At 32.1% G+C, this 14346-nt stretch overlaps 2 protein-coding genes across 2 annotated transcripts; one reads left to right on the top strand and one right to left on the bottom strand.

The window, feature by feature from the left end:
* The first annotated feature begins 673 nt into the window (after positions 1 to 673).
* On the top strand, positions 674 to 2422 carry LOC124914372 (NF-kappa-B-activating protein-like). The gene has a single exon (XM_047454909.1). It carries the CDS (start codon positions 734 to 736, stop codon positions 2186 to 2188), a length of 1455 nt encoding a protein of 484 aa, XP_047310865.1. The 5' UTR covers positions 674 to 733; the 3' UTR covers positions 2189 to 2422.
* Positions 2423 to 4221: 1799 nt separating this feature from the next.
* Positions 4222 to 5623, bottom strand: LOC124916511 (zinc finger protein CONSTANS-like). Its single transcript, XM_047457238.1, has 3 exons — positions 5134 to 5623; positions 4870 to 5052; positions 4222 to 4783 (listed from the first exon to the last, which is right to left on the bottom strand). The coding sequence occupies exons 1-3, from the start codon at positions 5602 to 5604 to the stop codon at positions 4571 to 4573; spliced, it is 867 nt and encodes a 288-aa protein (XP_047313194.1). The 5' UTR covers positions 5605 to 5623; the 3' UTR covers positions 4222 to 4570.
* Positions 5624 to 14346: the final 8723 nt, after the last annotated feature.

Genomic DNA, 14346 nt, shown 5'->3' with positions numbered 1-14346 from the left:
ATAACTTCACAATGGAAAAAAATAGTTTAAACAATTATTTGTTGGAGTTGTATGAAAAAATTATATTGGATTAAATATATAATATTTGTTATATAAATTACTATAGAAGGTAGTTTAAGAGATCATTTAAAATGGCTTAAATTAAAGTTGATTCATATTAGTATCTTTCATTAATTAAAAAAAATAAAATTTATATTCTTTACATGCTAGCATCTTTCATTAATTAAAAATAAATAAATACAATTCATACTATACACTTAAATCTTAAATATGTTCAAAATTTTAAACAAATATTTTATATAATTTATACTTTATACCTTAAATATATGTTCAAAACATTACAAAAGTATATAAATTACAATTTATACATACCTTAAATATATATTAGAAACATATATTTTCTAGATAAATAATATTTGTATCTCATAAAGACTAATAATAATAATAAAGAATTGTAACTAGATATTATTATCAATATGTTTATTTATATTTTTAATAAAATTTATTATTATTTATTTTAATAATATAATTTTGTAATATGGGCTAGTTATAAATAAAATGTAAGCTGAAATTTGGTTGATCTGACCGATTCTTTTGAATATTTTCCCAAAGTTTAAGGGTATATCTTCTCAATTTTGAAGGCAAAAGCATTAATAAAAAATTTGGTATTATTGAGGAAAGGTTAAATCTGAGAGACCCTTGGTTGGTGCTACTTGCGGCGAAGATTATCGCGATGGGGAGACCAGCCTCCGCTGTTGTAATTCCAGACAGACGGCACGATGGCCATGTAAATGGCCGCTATTCGCCTGAATCCAACACTTCACGGGACCTCTACCGTCAACGTGGCCGCCGAAATCGAAGCCCTAGCAGGAGCCGCAGCCCTAGCCCTAGTCGGAGAAGGGGTCGAAGTACCAGGTATGATGACTCTCCTGACCGTCGCGGTTATCGTCGTGGTTCACCTGATTACTCTGGACGAAGTCCTAGGCCAGAACCAATAAGATCAGATAGAGAATTAGGTTATAATGACCGTAGAAAACGCAGTACGCAGCAGTATCTGGATCGTGATTATCGCGACGAACCCGCCAACGAGGAGGAATCGGATGAGGAATTGAAAGGTTTGAGCTTTGAAGAATTCCGGAGAATGAAGCGCCAAAAATTGAGGAAGAATTTCTTGACAAAGAGTTTTATATGGAATTGCACGCCTAGCCCTCCCAGAGGGGATAACGATTTGTATGAAGAACAGGAGGAAATCACTGAGAAGCATGAGGAGAAAGAGAAAGGAACTAAGAAGGAGAAGAACTCATCAGCCAATGAATCTTCTGAATCAGAGGATTCTGAGTCACAAGTTTCTCAATCTGAATCAGATGATTCCCGTTCAAGGAAGAGGAGAACCTCGAGCAGAAAGAGTAGAAGGCGGAAATCAGAGTCAGAAGACACTGATAGTGATTCAGACAAGTCAAGTGATGACACTGAAGAAGATAGAAGGAGGAGGAGGAAGAAGAGGAAGATGAGCAGAAGAAGTGGGAAACGGAGCAAGCGCAGTAAAAGTAGCAGTAAAAAGAGAAGTAGTAAGAGGAGGAGTGACAATGATTCACATGGAAGTGAAAGTGAGAAATCTGATGCTAGTGAATCTTCAGAAGGTCTCACTAATACAAAGAAATCTGAAGCTGAGACAAAGGAAGACATATCTTTAGTGCAGGATGAAATGAACAATGAGATGACCGAGGAACTATTAAAATTTAAGGAAATGATGGAATCCCGGAAAAAAGCTAGCTTGGATGATGACGCACCTGTGGGGCCTCAGCCTCTACCTAGGGCTGAAGGACATATAAGTTACGGAGGAGCGCTTCGGCCTGGTGAAGGTGATGCCATTGCACAATATGTTCAACAGGGAAAGCGTATTCCAAGAAGAGGTGAAGTGGGTCTTTCTGCTGAGGAGATTCAGAAATTTGAGACACTTGGTTATGTGATGAGTGGTAGCAGGCACCAAAGGATGAATGCCATTCGTATCAGGAAGGAAAACCAGGTTTACAGTGCAGAAGATAAACGTGCTCTGGCCATGTTCAATTACGAGGAAAAAGCAAAGCGCGAGCAGAAGGTTATGGTGGACTTAAAGAGGCTTGTGGATCGTCATATTGGGGAGGACACTGGTCCTTCTCATGACCCTTTCGGCGGTGGGGATGCTTGATAATCATGCATTTTGGTAATCAAAAAATTAAAAGATAAAAATCTGATTTTGTTTTCTTTATATTTGCATTCATTTTGAGAGTTGTCTGTGCTGCTGAATTTAGGATGGCTAATCTGCTACAGTGATGCATCTTTTATTAAACTCTGAATTGTTTGTTTTATTAATATTATGCTGAAATATGTGTTAATGGGTATTGCACAATTGATCATAGTTATTCATGATTTTTTAGTAGTATGTATTGCACAAGGTTGTCACTAGAATATTTAATTATAAATCTAAGGGAGGAGCATACCTAACCTAGTTTGCCATGATTAGTATCAGTTGCCTCCAACTTCCATGAACTAGTGATGCTTTTCATGTGCTCTCTACTTTTATATTGTTTAGTTGAAAAGGGTAAACCCGGGCCTGGTCTTCTGATCAAAGCTATGTTATAGATGAAGGTAAGGTAGTTACTTTACCTTTCGATGGAAGATCGTAGCCATTATCTGAGGTTAATGTTAGATTATGGGTGCATATAATAACATATTTGGCACATTTCACCCTTTTATAGCTGACCCCTGGTGGTTAATTTTGCAGTTTTAATTTTCGGTTTTAAATCTTCCCAGGAAAAAATTGGCATACACACAGTGAATGACAGTTTTAGTGTATTGTTAAGATGATCTTCATGTCAATTTGATCATTTGGATAGCTTGTTTGTCAAATCTATGTTAGATTATGGGTGCATATGATAACTTATTTGGCACATTTCATCCTTTAAAGAAAAAAAGGGTGCGAATGATCAAACTGAAAATGAAATGTTTGTATAAATCAAATGAAAATAATTGAATTTTAATTACTTGATGTCTAAGTTGATTTGATAAAATGTGAAACTAACATCTTGAAAGTACTTAAAAGACTATTTTACCCTTAAACTTATGTAATTTGATTAATTTTCACAGTTTAAAGTTGTCTTTTGTTTGCTAATGCTATACTGATTCACAGCTTATCAAATTAAGCAAGGCATCTAAATAATATATATATCAAATAAACTAAATTCAAATAAACACTTAATTATTTAGATGAATTGATAAACTATGTTATCAAGCACTGGCTTAGCCTCTAGATTTCTGGCAGGTTGGCATAGATCCATTTGTGACTAGATGTATTATTTCTTAGATATAAATAGCATTGCTATACTTAGGTTTACATCTTATTTTACAAAAATGTGAACTATTTTTCTTGCGATGTTCTTGGTACAATTCTTGCACCTAGCAATAAAAACAACTGCTATTGGTATTGCTGTTGTATAACTCCAAGTAGTTTTGGCATTGCAATTTAAAGTAGAAAAGTCAGGACTCTTACCTCCCCACTTCTAGGGGAGGGCCCCTTTGCTCCTAATTAAACAATCTGATATTTGCATATATTGCTCCCATGTGAATTGGGAATACTACTATCTGATATTGGCATATTCTGCCCAGGTTATTTTAAACCACTTGTGATGATTCAGTAACATGATCGACAAAATGATTAGGCACAAAAGAGATGTTTTCTTAATAAATATATTCTGTTAATGCCTTACCTTTCCGGATTAAGATAGTAGGACTGTAGGAGGCTTGTAAAAGCCAAACCTAGACTTTAAATGGGGATATTTAAAAATGAACTTTACTTAATAGTAGCTCTCCTTTTTGTTTTTGTTTGTGTTTAATTGCAAAACAGTACTGCTGTGTTTTGGGTAGTGCAAATTGCTCTTTTTTCTTCATTCTTTATATATTAGGTGGCTATGAATCTTTGACTGTCCCTAGATTATTTTGAAGTCTTGCATTGGATTATTAGCTTGTATTTCTTTGTTAGTATTAGAATGCAAGATTGATAAGAACAAAAGCAGTGTGTTTTGTTTTATTAATCTTGGTAAAGGATGAAGATAAAGTTAGTAATGGAGTAGGAGTAACATGGAATTGAATGTATTGGTGTGATGTGTTGAGTATATTATTAGATGCAATAGAAATGGGTCCTATTCGGGCTGTTGTTCCCTATCAGTTAGGCTCGTGCCTGTCCAAAAACAATAGGTCCACTTTTTTTTTCTATTTATTTATTTTAATTTCCACTAGAGCCGCTAGTACAGTTAGAATTGCACTCAACACAATGGTATAGACACAGCCACTCAACTCTTTTGTTCTTTTCTATTCCAGGCCTAATTTTACAAATTATTAGTAAGGTAATGAATTTGTTTGATTTGACATATGATTATTGTAGGTACGGTTTGTTGTTATATAATTATTTGAAACATAATACATGACTGGATTTTTCTTACTGCTAGAGGACATTTAAGCAGTGAAAAACATTTGCCCTTTTGCTTACACAAAAAAACAAACCACAAATACAACAAACAACCCTTAAAATAAGTTATGGGATTAAGTTGGCGGAAAACGCTTCTAGAAAGTTAGTCCAGTTTTCCTCTTCGTAATCTTCTGCTTCCTGATCTTCATTATTCCCTGCTTGCTGAGGATGGTTCCACTCCTCGGGGTTAGCCGCCACCTTCTCTATCTGCTCGTCATTCCTTGCGAATCGCCCCCTAATGCGGGGCCTGCTATCAGCTAGCGTCTTCCTACATGCATACTATTTTAAGAAGGAAGACAGTAATTAAGTAATTAGAAACATGACATGATATATGTTGAAGAAATTAGAGAAACAAGTAAATGAACCTTAATGGTCTTGTTGAAGTTCCTTTGGTTTCTCTTGCTTCTATACTTGTCAATCCTCTCCCTTTTCTCCTCGGGGCTATAGCGGCAAGCCTTGCTCATTCCCTCTATGATGCTGCTGCAACTCTCCTCGTTTGACATAGAGGGGCTCTCGGACCTCCTATAGTGTTGCAGCATGTTTATCCCCTGTTTTCATATCTCCCGCCCACAAATTAATATTTAAAAACCAAATATATATAAGCTAGTCTGATCACAAATTCACAGTACCTGTAAGTCGCCGGTGCTGCAGGCTCTTCTGACCGGGATTGTCCCATCGGATGAGGAGGAGTCTAGAAAGTCGACGGCGGCGTTGAGGTTGGACCAGATGAAATGGGGAGGAGGAGGAGGCGCTCGGCCGTGGGTCTTATGGAGGGAAAGGCTGCTTACGCTTCTCTGCATGAAAGTAGTCTGCTGCAGGTCGCAGCAGCTAGTAGGAGACCCGTAACTGCTGCTGCTACATCCTGTATTATTCATCCCTCCATTGTTTTGCATTAGCTGCCAGCTGGAGGCCGAGGACAAGGATGAGTCGAATTCTCCAATGCTAGTTGGGATGTTGAGAGGAAGAGATGTCGTAGACATTTCCATAGTAGTGGGCATAACCGTCGACATATCATGTACAGGGAAATTATAGCCGGGAAAAGTCGCCGACGCTGGAAACTCGTCGATGTTGTGCCCGTACATGATTCTTCTAGCTCGCATATGAGTTTGAACAGAGAAGGGAGGAAGGAAATGGGGCTCGTTGCTTCTCAAAGAAACTGGACTACTTAAAAAGGAGGAAAAGTGAGAAATGGAGGTGGCGATGACGTCAATGATAATGTCATATTTTAGCAACATGAGGAGTTGACTCTAGCATGTTTTCAATGAAAATGATCTCATACTGTTTCTTTCTGCTATTTACATATAATTTAACAATTTTTTTTGTTTTTATTTCTGCAAAACTCTAAATAAATAATATTTATTTATTTATTTTTTAGCGGGTAAAGTCACTTATATTAATTAATTAATACAATCACATCGTCACTTTGAAGAGATAGACCCGGTCAGACGAATTAATAAATTATATAGAACAATTACAGTTGCAAAAACGTCACCAACTTACACATTAAACGTACAAACTTATTAAATACATATTTTATTTATAAGAGAAATGATTTTGACAAACAATTTATAACAAAAATAAGGTCTACAGTGAGGAAAAAAAATATAATTATTTTTTACGAGAAAATTACAATGTTAATTTTTTTCTGCAGCCCATGTTTTTTTTTAAATACATAGTCATGACCATTTTTTTTTCTTCTCTATCATTTATCATTCTTTATCTTTTATTAAAAGAAATTATAATATTTTTAAATTTTTTATTTATAAAAATATTAACCTTATATTTAAAATATATAATTTAAAAAAACATTTATATCATTTATATAACTGAAAATTTGACTAATAAGAAATTACTGAAATTTTTTTCTTATTTTTTATTAAATGTTTTTCAAAATTTTCTTTTTAAAATATGAAAATTCTTATAATCTATAAAAAAAATATATTTAACCTTATATTTATCAGTTATTTAAATTGGAATAATTTAAATTTTAAATATTATTTTATTCAATTCTATAAAATATTTTAATATTATTTTTTTATTTACATATAACTTATATAATATATTAGGTCACAGATTTAAATATATATAATTTATATAACTGTAAAATAATTAATTTGAAACATTTTTTAATAAAATAAAAATGAAGAAAGAGACTGCAAAAACATAAACAATTTACCCATAAAAATAAATAAATAATTTGTATTAATATAATTTAGATTTATAAACTTCTTAACTATAAGTCTTTTTTTAATGAATAGAAAATGTTTTTCTTCCCTTCTATATCCTCTATCATTCAAATTCAATTTATCTTTTATCAACAAAAATTATTACTATTTTTTAAATTTTTATTTATAATATAAAAAGTTTATAATTGATAAAAAATATATTTAACCTTATATTTATTAATTATTTAAATTGGAATCATTTTAAATATTATTTTTCTATTTACACCTAACTTATTAATATATATAATATATTATGTCACAAGTTTAAATATATATAAATTTAAATAAATTATTTATAAATTATATTATTTAAAAAATATTTATTAATTAATTACTAAATTATGTGTAAATTATATAATTTATATAACTGAAAAATTAACTAATAATAAATAATTGAAAAATAATTAATGTGACAATTTCTTTCTTTCTCTTTTTTATTAAAAAAATTATATGTTTTTAAACTTTTTATTTATAATATGAAAATTCTTATAATCTATAAAAAAAAAACAATTAACCTTATATTTACCAATTATTAAATTTAAATCATTTAAAATTTAACTATTATTTTATTCAAAATTATAAAAATTTTAATATTATTTTACAACTCATTAATGTTATATGTAAATTATGTCACAAATTTAAATATATTTATATATATTTAAATAAATTAAAGGTAAACTTGAAAAAATTTAATGTGACACTTTGAAAAATTATGGGCTTGTTTTGCAAACACACACGAACCACAATAAACTTTTTTACTACTAGATTAGAAAATGAGATATTTTCTTTAGTTTTAATTACATTGTAATTAGATGTTAAATGATATACTTATTAATAATTTATCAAAATATTTAATAAAATCATATTTAAAATTTAAGTTGGTTTAAATTTTAACAATTTATAAACATAAGGTTAAATATTTTTCATGAATTATATATAAAAAAATAGAAATATGTTATAATAATATTTTAATAAAATATAAGTTGAATCTGAATGATTGAAAGTTGTTATCATAGTTGAAAGAATGAAAAATTAATACGATTAATAACTAAAGTTTAAATAAACTTTTAATAATTTATATGTCTAAATTAGTTAATTATATAAGTACATACTTTAATAAAAAAACTTTTTATTAAATCTGAAACATAATTAAATAATATAAATTATTATATATTGCAATTTTAGTTGCAAACTTAATTACTTTTATATATAAAATGACTTTTTTTTGTAATAAATTCTAACAAATTAACATGAAACTTATAATTCTAAGGATTGATTATTTCAAAATAAAAAGTACTTACATAGATGGTGAATCACAATTAATCCTATGATCAAAACAAGGGAATATAGAAAGGATATCTAATATGATATAGATTAAAGAAAACTATATACATTTTAATCTCTACCTTTTGAGAATATATATATATAAGGCCTTGTTCTCTTTGGATTTTTTTAAAAACCAACCCCAAATCAATTTTTCAATCAATCACTTCTCAACAATCACATCACTCATTTCATTAACAAAAATACTAAAATACCCTCTATTTTAAATTATTATTTTTTATTTTATTCATATATATCAATATCCTTTAAGTCTTTTTATCAAAAATAATCATCACCTCCTCAAAATCATCATTAATCATTACCTTTTTCCCTCTCTAGGTTTTTTCAAAAACCCCAATCCGAACAAGGCCTAAGTTGTGAATGTCCCACAAGAAAGAATCAATTAATTATCCAATATATCCATTAAGGAAAACTGCCTAGTTGGCCATAAAATCACATGTATGGACATATATATATAATAATTTAACGTGAATCACTCAATACAATCTATCTGAATAAGACTAATGCATGATCTCTAAGGTTGAGACACTCAACTCATCCAATATTCCCACAAATTAAGGCGAATCTAGCTAGATGATCTTCCACCTCCAAGTCACCCGTCTCCCTAAAAGTCCGATATCACAAGTCAATAAGATACATTGATCGATAACTAGATGGTGAAAGAAATCTTAATTTGAAACTAAAAAAAATATATGTTTCATTCAAAAGTACAAAGATATCACACTCACATATAAAAAAAAAAAAAAAGAATGTAGTAGATGGAAAAAGAATAGTACTTAAGGTCAAGAAAGAAGATGATCAAACTTATAAGCATGCATATAAATTAATTAATTAATTAATTAAATGGAATATATGTGGTCCAAATCTCCAATCGATCCAAACATACCCTAGCCGATCTTTCAATATTCACTTTTGCCCTAATATGAATTGATTTGCCCCAACAGATCGAACATATCAAATCCATTTTGTATTGCAACTTGCAATTTCGTCAACTGATTTCCCTATTGCCCCATTTCCCCCCACCACTACCTTCATGCATTTACAACTGTGTGTGTGAAAGAGAGAGATGTGTTTAATTATTTATTTATTATTATTTGCATGAATATATAGAGCTCTAGCTAGCTAGATAGCTATCATATATGTCCATGTGATCGAGCAGCACTGAAAAGTAAAATATAGAGAACTCAATCATTTGTGTCAGGATATGGGCAGGTTTAGTAATTAGTAATTAATTATTTATATATAGGCAATCATCATCGTTAATTAATTAAAATGCAAGTTAATTGTTTGCCTTAAATATTAATTAATACTAGTTCATGTCTTTTTCTTACCATGAAAGGACTGATCGATATGCATAATCAAGGCCAGGTACAAACGTCCAAGATTTTCTTTATAAAAGTTAACCACTTCAATCATAACCTTTTGTTTGTATATATCTTTAATTATGTCCTTAATTAATTCATTTAATTAATATGGAATAAAATTTCAAAATAAAAAGAAACTTAAACTCTCATTATATATATATATTATTTCCACCACGTAAGGAGGTTAACAAAGCCTTCAACAAGATTCATGGATCATCCTTAATTAAATCAACAGTATTATATGTATGTATGTGTATACCCACTTCAAATTATTAATTTAAAAATAGTGTCCGTCTCTTTCATGATGATGATGATGTAGACATTGAGCATTCAATTGATAAACATGTTGATCGATGATCGATCGAGATGGTCCACAATTATGTAACCAGATGAGTACACAAACTGCTCAAATACCCTCATATGACTCGTTTCGTTCGCCGATTGGTCAATAACTAACTACAATATCCCAATTCCCAAACCAGCAGAGCGCTAGCTATAAGCCAATTCATTCTCTATCACACTACTATACTTGCATCTCCATGCATGCATGCATACATGCGTGTGCTTAATTAGTTTAAACCTAATTAATTAACCTGCATGCGTTTTAATATATGCCATTGATCAGCCAACGTTTCATATATATGTTTGTGTGTACCGTGTACGTACGTTGTTAATAACTACTGTCCACCCCCATTTTGTGACCTTCTTTTCCACGAAAGAAAACGTTAATTGACACTCTCCCGACATCTTCATACCATAGTCAACACATTTATCCCTAACTCCACTAATTAATTTGCTTTCAGACTATTACTTTATACATATATATAACTGCAATAAAGCAACCCTTTCCTTGAGAATTCCAAATTAGGGTTTTCATACTCGGGCTAAATTTATCACAATCACAACCCCTTTCGTTATAAAATGAAGATTTACCTTTATCTCGCCGATTTGAGGTTCTGTTTTGCGGGAATTTTCCTTAATCATTTGGACTTGCTAAGTTGTATGTTCAAAACCATTAGCCAAACTCTTATCGTAATTAATCTATTTTTTCTTTTATCATTCGAAACAATTCATTCCATTTTATTACATCCATTGCTATCAACACTCGCCCATTCCATCAAACCAAATATCTTAGTAACTTCAATTATGGTCTTAATAGAGTAACAAATTTAAATTTATATATATAAAAAAAGCTAGTGGGTTGGGATCGAGATTCTCTTGGAGAATCTAGCTAGGTAGATGGAATAGAAAAGATTGGAAAGAGCAAACTGGGATGGCCCATCTACAGTAGTTAAGTTGCTTGTAAGGCCTTGTTGTTTTGGCAATTGGGTCAAAATGACACAGTCTCACCACTATAAGGCTAGCTAAAAAGAATCACCCCTTGGTTTTAATTGAGTTTTTCCTTTTTTTTTCTATTTGTTTCCCCTCCCTTACAATGAGCACTATAGATGCTCTATAGTACCAGTGCAAAACACTAAAATAGTCAAATGATACCCAATTTCATTTGGAATTAATGTTATATATTATTGTTCGCCTTAAATTAAACACGTTATTATTATTGACGATGTTGATGTATTTTATTGGGTCTTCTGTGTGCTAGCTAATAATTCAAATAAATAAATATACAGGCATTAATGTGACAGTCCACATATATTTTAAGTCAAACATTATAACAATTAACTAGATTTTACCTAATTCTTCTTTCTGATATTATTATTAGTGAAATACCCTTTCATGAGAAACCGTGGCCATCATTTCTACCACATCGAGCTGATCTAGAGAGATCGATCTATATATCTATAGTTGAACAAATTAAATAAAGTCTTTGCTTCGATGTGACCTGATGCTTACTAGCTAGGTAGAGTCAACATATAAACCAAACAATACCAATCGATCTTTTGAATATTTTATAAGAAAAATAAACAATTATTTAATTTGTACCTAAGAAAAATGTGTTGGTGACCATATCTAGATATAGTAATTTTACTAAACCTCGAATCCCATAATATTCTCCTATTTTCAGTTAAGTCAACGCCAGTTAACTAGTGCCCTAAGATAAAAAAAAAAAAAAAAACAACATGGACCAAGTATAGACTTTAATAACCTCAGTCCATTATCTTCAAATTAAAGCCATACAGAATCTTCCACCTGGCCTTTCCTCTCATTCATTTTTGTTTGACACCTTCAAATAATAAAGTATAACATATATATTTATATATTATTAAAACGGAACGCGTGAGAATGACATAAACAATAAAAAAGATAGAGATTTAACGCGGTTCACCAAGATAGAACTTGGCTACGTCCACCCAGAAGAGAGAGCTTATTATTGAGAAGATTGTTTACAGAGATGATGTGACAAACTAGGGTTATAACACGAGTTTATATAACACTCGGTCCCTTGAAACACTAATACAGAAACCCTAACAAATAGAGAATTGGGCCGGCCCATTAAGAAAGCCCAACTATTCAAGTCTATTCAACAAATCTCCACCTTGACTTGAATTCTCTAAGATGTCCCAGGTGCATTAGTCAATGCCCAGATCTCCCAAATACATTCGTCAATGTCAGATGACCCAGATGCACTCGCCGGTGCCGGATGACCCATATGCACTCGCCGGTGCCAGATAGCCCAGATGCACTCGCCAGTGCCAGATGACCCAGATGTATTAGTCAATACTAAATAACCCAGATGCATTCGTCAATACCAAATGACCCAGATGCATTAGTCAATGCCCAGATGACCCAGATGCATTAGTGAATGACCAGATGACCCAGATGCATTAGTCAATGCCTAGATGGCCCAAATGTTTAATCTTCTCTATATCTCTCTTCTAAAGTTGCCCATAGGGCAAATAACAGTTTCTGACGTTAAGTAAGTCCAAACAATGTTGGAACTTGCTATGAGGAACTGGCTTGATGAACATATCAGCAAGATTGTCAACAGTTCTACCTTTTCACCTTTATCCTCTTCTCAGTCCTTAGGAAATGATATCGCACGTCAATATGCTTAGTCCGTTCATGATGAACTTGATCTTTGGCTAAGCATATAACACTCAGACTGTCAAAGAAGACAGTTGTTTGATCCTGATGTAGGCCTAGATCACTAATTAGTCATTTCAGCCATATTCCCTCTTTAGTAACTTCTGTTAATGCCATGTACTCTGCTTCTGTTGTAGACAGAGTCACAATAGGTTGCATAGTCGCTTTCCAACTAACAACTGAGCCCCCAAGAGTAAATACATAATCAGTCATAGATCTCCTACTATCAACGTCTCCAGCATAATCAGAATCTGAATACCCATTAATTAGACATTGTGTATTACCTCCATATATGAGACCAACATCAAAAGTTCCCCGTAGATACCTGAATATCCTCTTCACAGCTTGTCAATGCTCCTTCCCTGGTTGTACCATAAATCTGCTCACAACACTCACTACATGTGCCAGATTTGGTCTTGTACAAACCATATCATACATCAAACTCCCTACTGCACTAGAATAAGGAACTCGAGTCATATACTTTTTCTCTTCATCTGTCTGAGGAGCAAACAATGTAGTAAGATGAATATTAGCAGCACAAGGTGTATGTTGTAACAGGATGCGATAGATGACGTAAGCAATAAAGAACAACACATATTTTAACGTGGTTCACCAAGATAAAACTTGGCTACGTCCACCAGGAAGAGAGAAACTTATTAGGAGATCAAAACAGAGATTACATCAGTACAGACTATGGTTATGACACAAGTTTATATAATACTCGGTCCCCCGAAACCCTAATAGATACAAAATTAGGACTGTAAACGATACTCTCAAAGCAAAGATTTCAACTTTCTGAAGTGTCTGACTGCACCTTTAAATAGTCTTGAACTAGGTCAACATAATATTTTGGCAAATAATCTCCAAAATATTATCATAATACTTTTCTAGTTATATTACCATAACAAAAGATCATATTTTCTTTTATGTTAATCTTATTTCCTTAAATCAAGATTACACACCAAAAATATATATATATTTTCTTTTTGTTCAATATTCTCTTTTCTTGCATCATCAGTTCAAGACATCTCAATAGTGTATCTATAGGTTTAGATGATGACATCCCAAACATTGACAACACCTTCTCAATATAACCTTTTTGTGATAAGAAAAGTTTCTTCTGACCTCTATCTCTAAGAATCTCCATTCCTAGAATTTTCCGAGCTGCTCCTAGATCTTTCATCTCAAACACAACATTTAGAAGATCTTTTAACTTCTAAACATCTGTTTTTTTGCTCTTTGCTGCTACCAACATGTCATCTACATATAGGACTATGTAGATGAATGAGTCATCCTTCAAGTTGTTGTAATACACACAACAATCATATGTACTCCTCGATCTTGTAGTTAAGAGACATCATAAAGTTGTCAAATCTCTTATACCATTGCCTTGGAGACTGTTTAAGTCTGTATAAAGACTTCTTCAACTTGTAAATATATTTTTCCTTTCCTGTAACTTGGAAACCTTCTGGCTGAGTCATGTATATTTCTTCCTCTAACTCTTCATGTAGAAAGGTTATTTTCACATCAAGTTGTTCGAGCTCCAAATCTTGATGTGTCACTATTACTAGTAACACCCTGATAGAAGTATGTTTGACTATTGGTAAGAAAATTTCGTTATAGTCTACTCCCTCCTTCTTATTGAACCCCCTTGCAACAACTTGAGCCTTAAACTTGACTCTTTCAACAACTGTTATACCTTCCTTTTTCTTGAAAACCTATTTGCAGGTAATAAATTTTCTCCCTATAGGCAAAGAGACTTACTCCCAAGTATGATTTTTGTGAAGTGATTCCATCTCATCTCCCATTACTGTGAACCACTGCGCAACTTCAAGCCCAGATACAACTTCTTTGTAAGTGGATGGTA

This window comes from Impatiens glandulifera, chromosome 9, assembly GCF_907164915.1.
Source record: "Impatiens glandulifera chromosome 9, dImpGla2.1, whole genome shotgun sequence".
NCBI classification, from domain to species: Eukaryota; Viridiplantae; Streptophyta; class Magnoliopsida; order Ericales; family Balsaminaceae; genus Impatiens; species Impatiens glandulifera.
This window is presented reverse-complemented; position numbering and strand designations above follow the sequence as displayed.

Coding starts and splice junctions, on each gene's coding strand:
- LOC124914372 (XM_047454909.1), top strand. CDS start 734: ATGGGGAGACCAGCCTCCGCTGTTGTAATTCCAGACAGACGGCACGAT.
- LOC124916511 (XM_047457238.1), bottom strand. CDS start 5,604: ATGCGAGCTAGAAGAATCATGTACGGGCACAACATCGACGAGTTTCCA. Junction 5,053..5,133: donor GCAGCACCGGCGACTTACAG/GTACTGTGAATT, acceptor ATATGAAAACAG/GGGATAAACATGCTGCAACA. Junction 4,784..4,869: donor ACTTCAACAAGACCATTAAG/GTTCATTTACTT, acceptor TTCTTAAAATAG/TATGCATGTAGGAAGACGCT.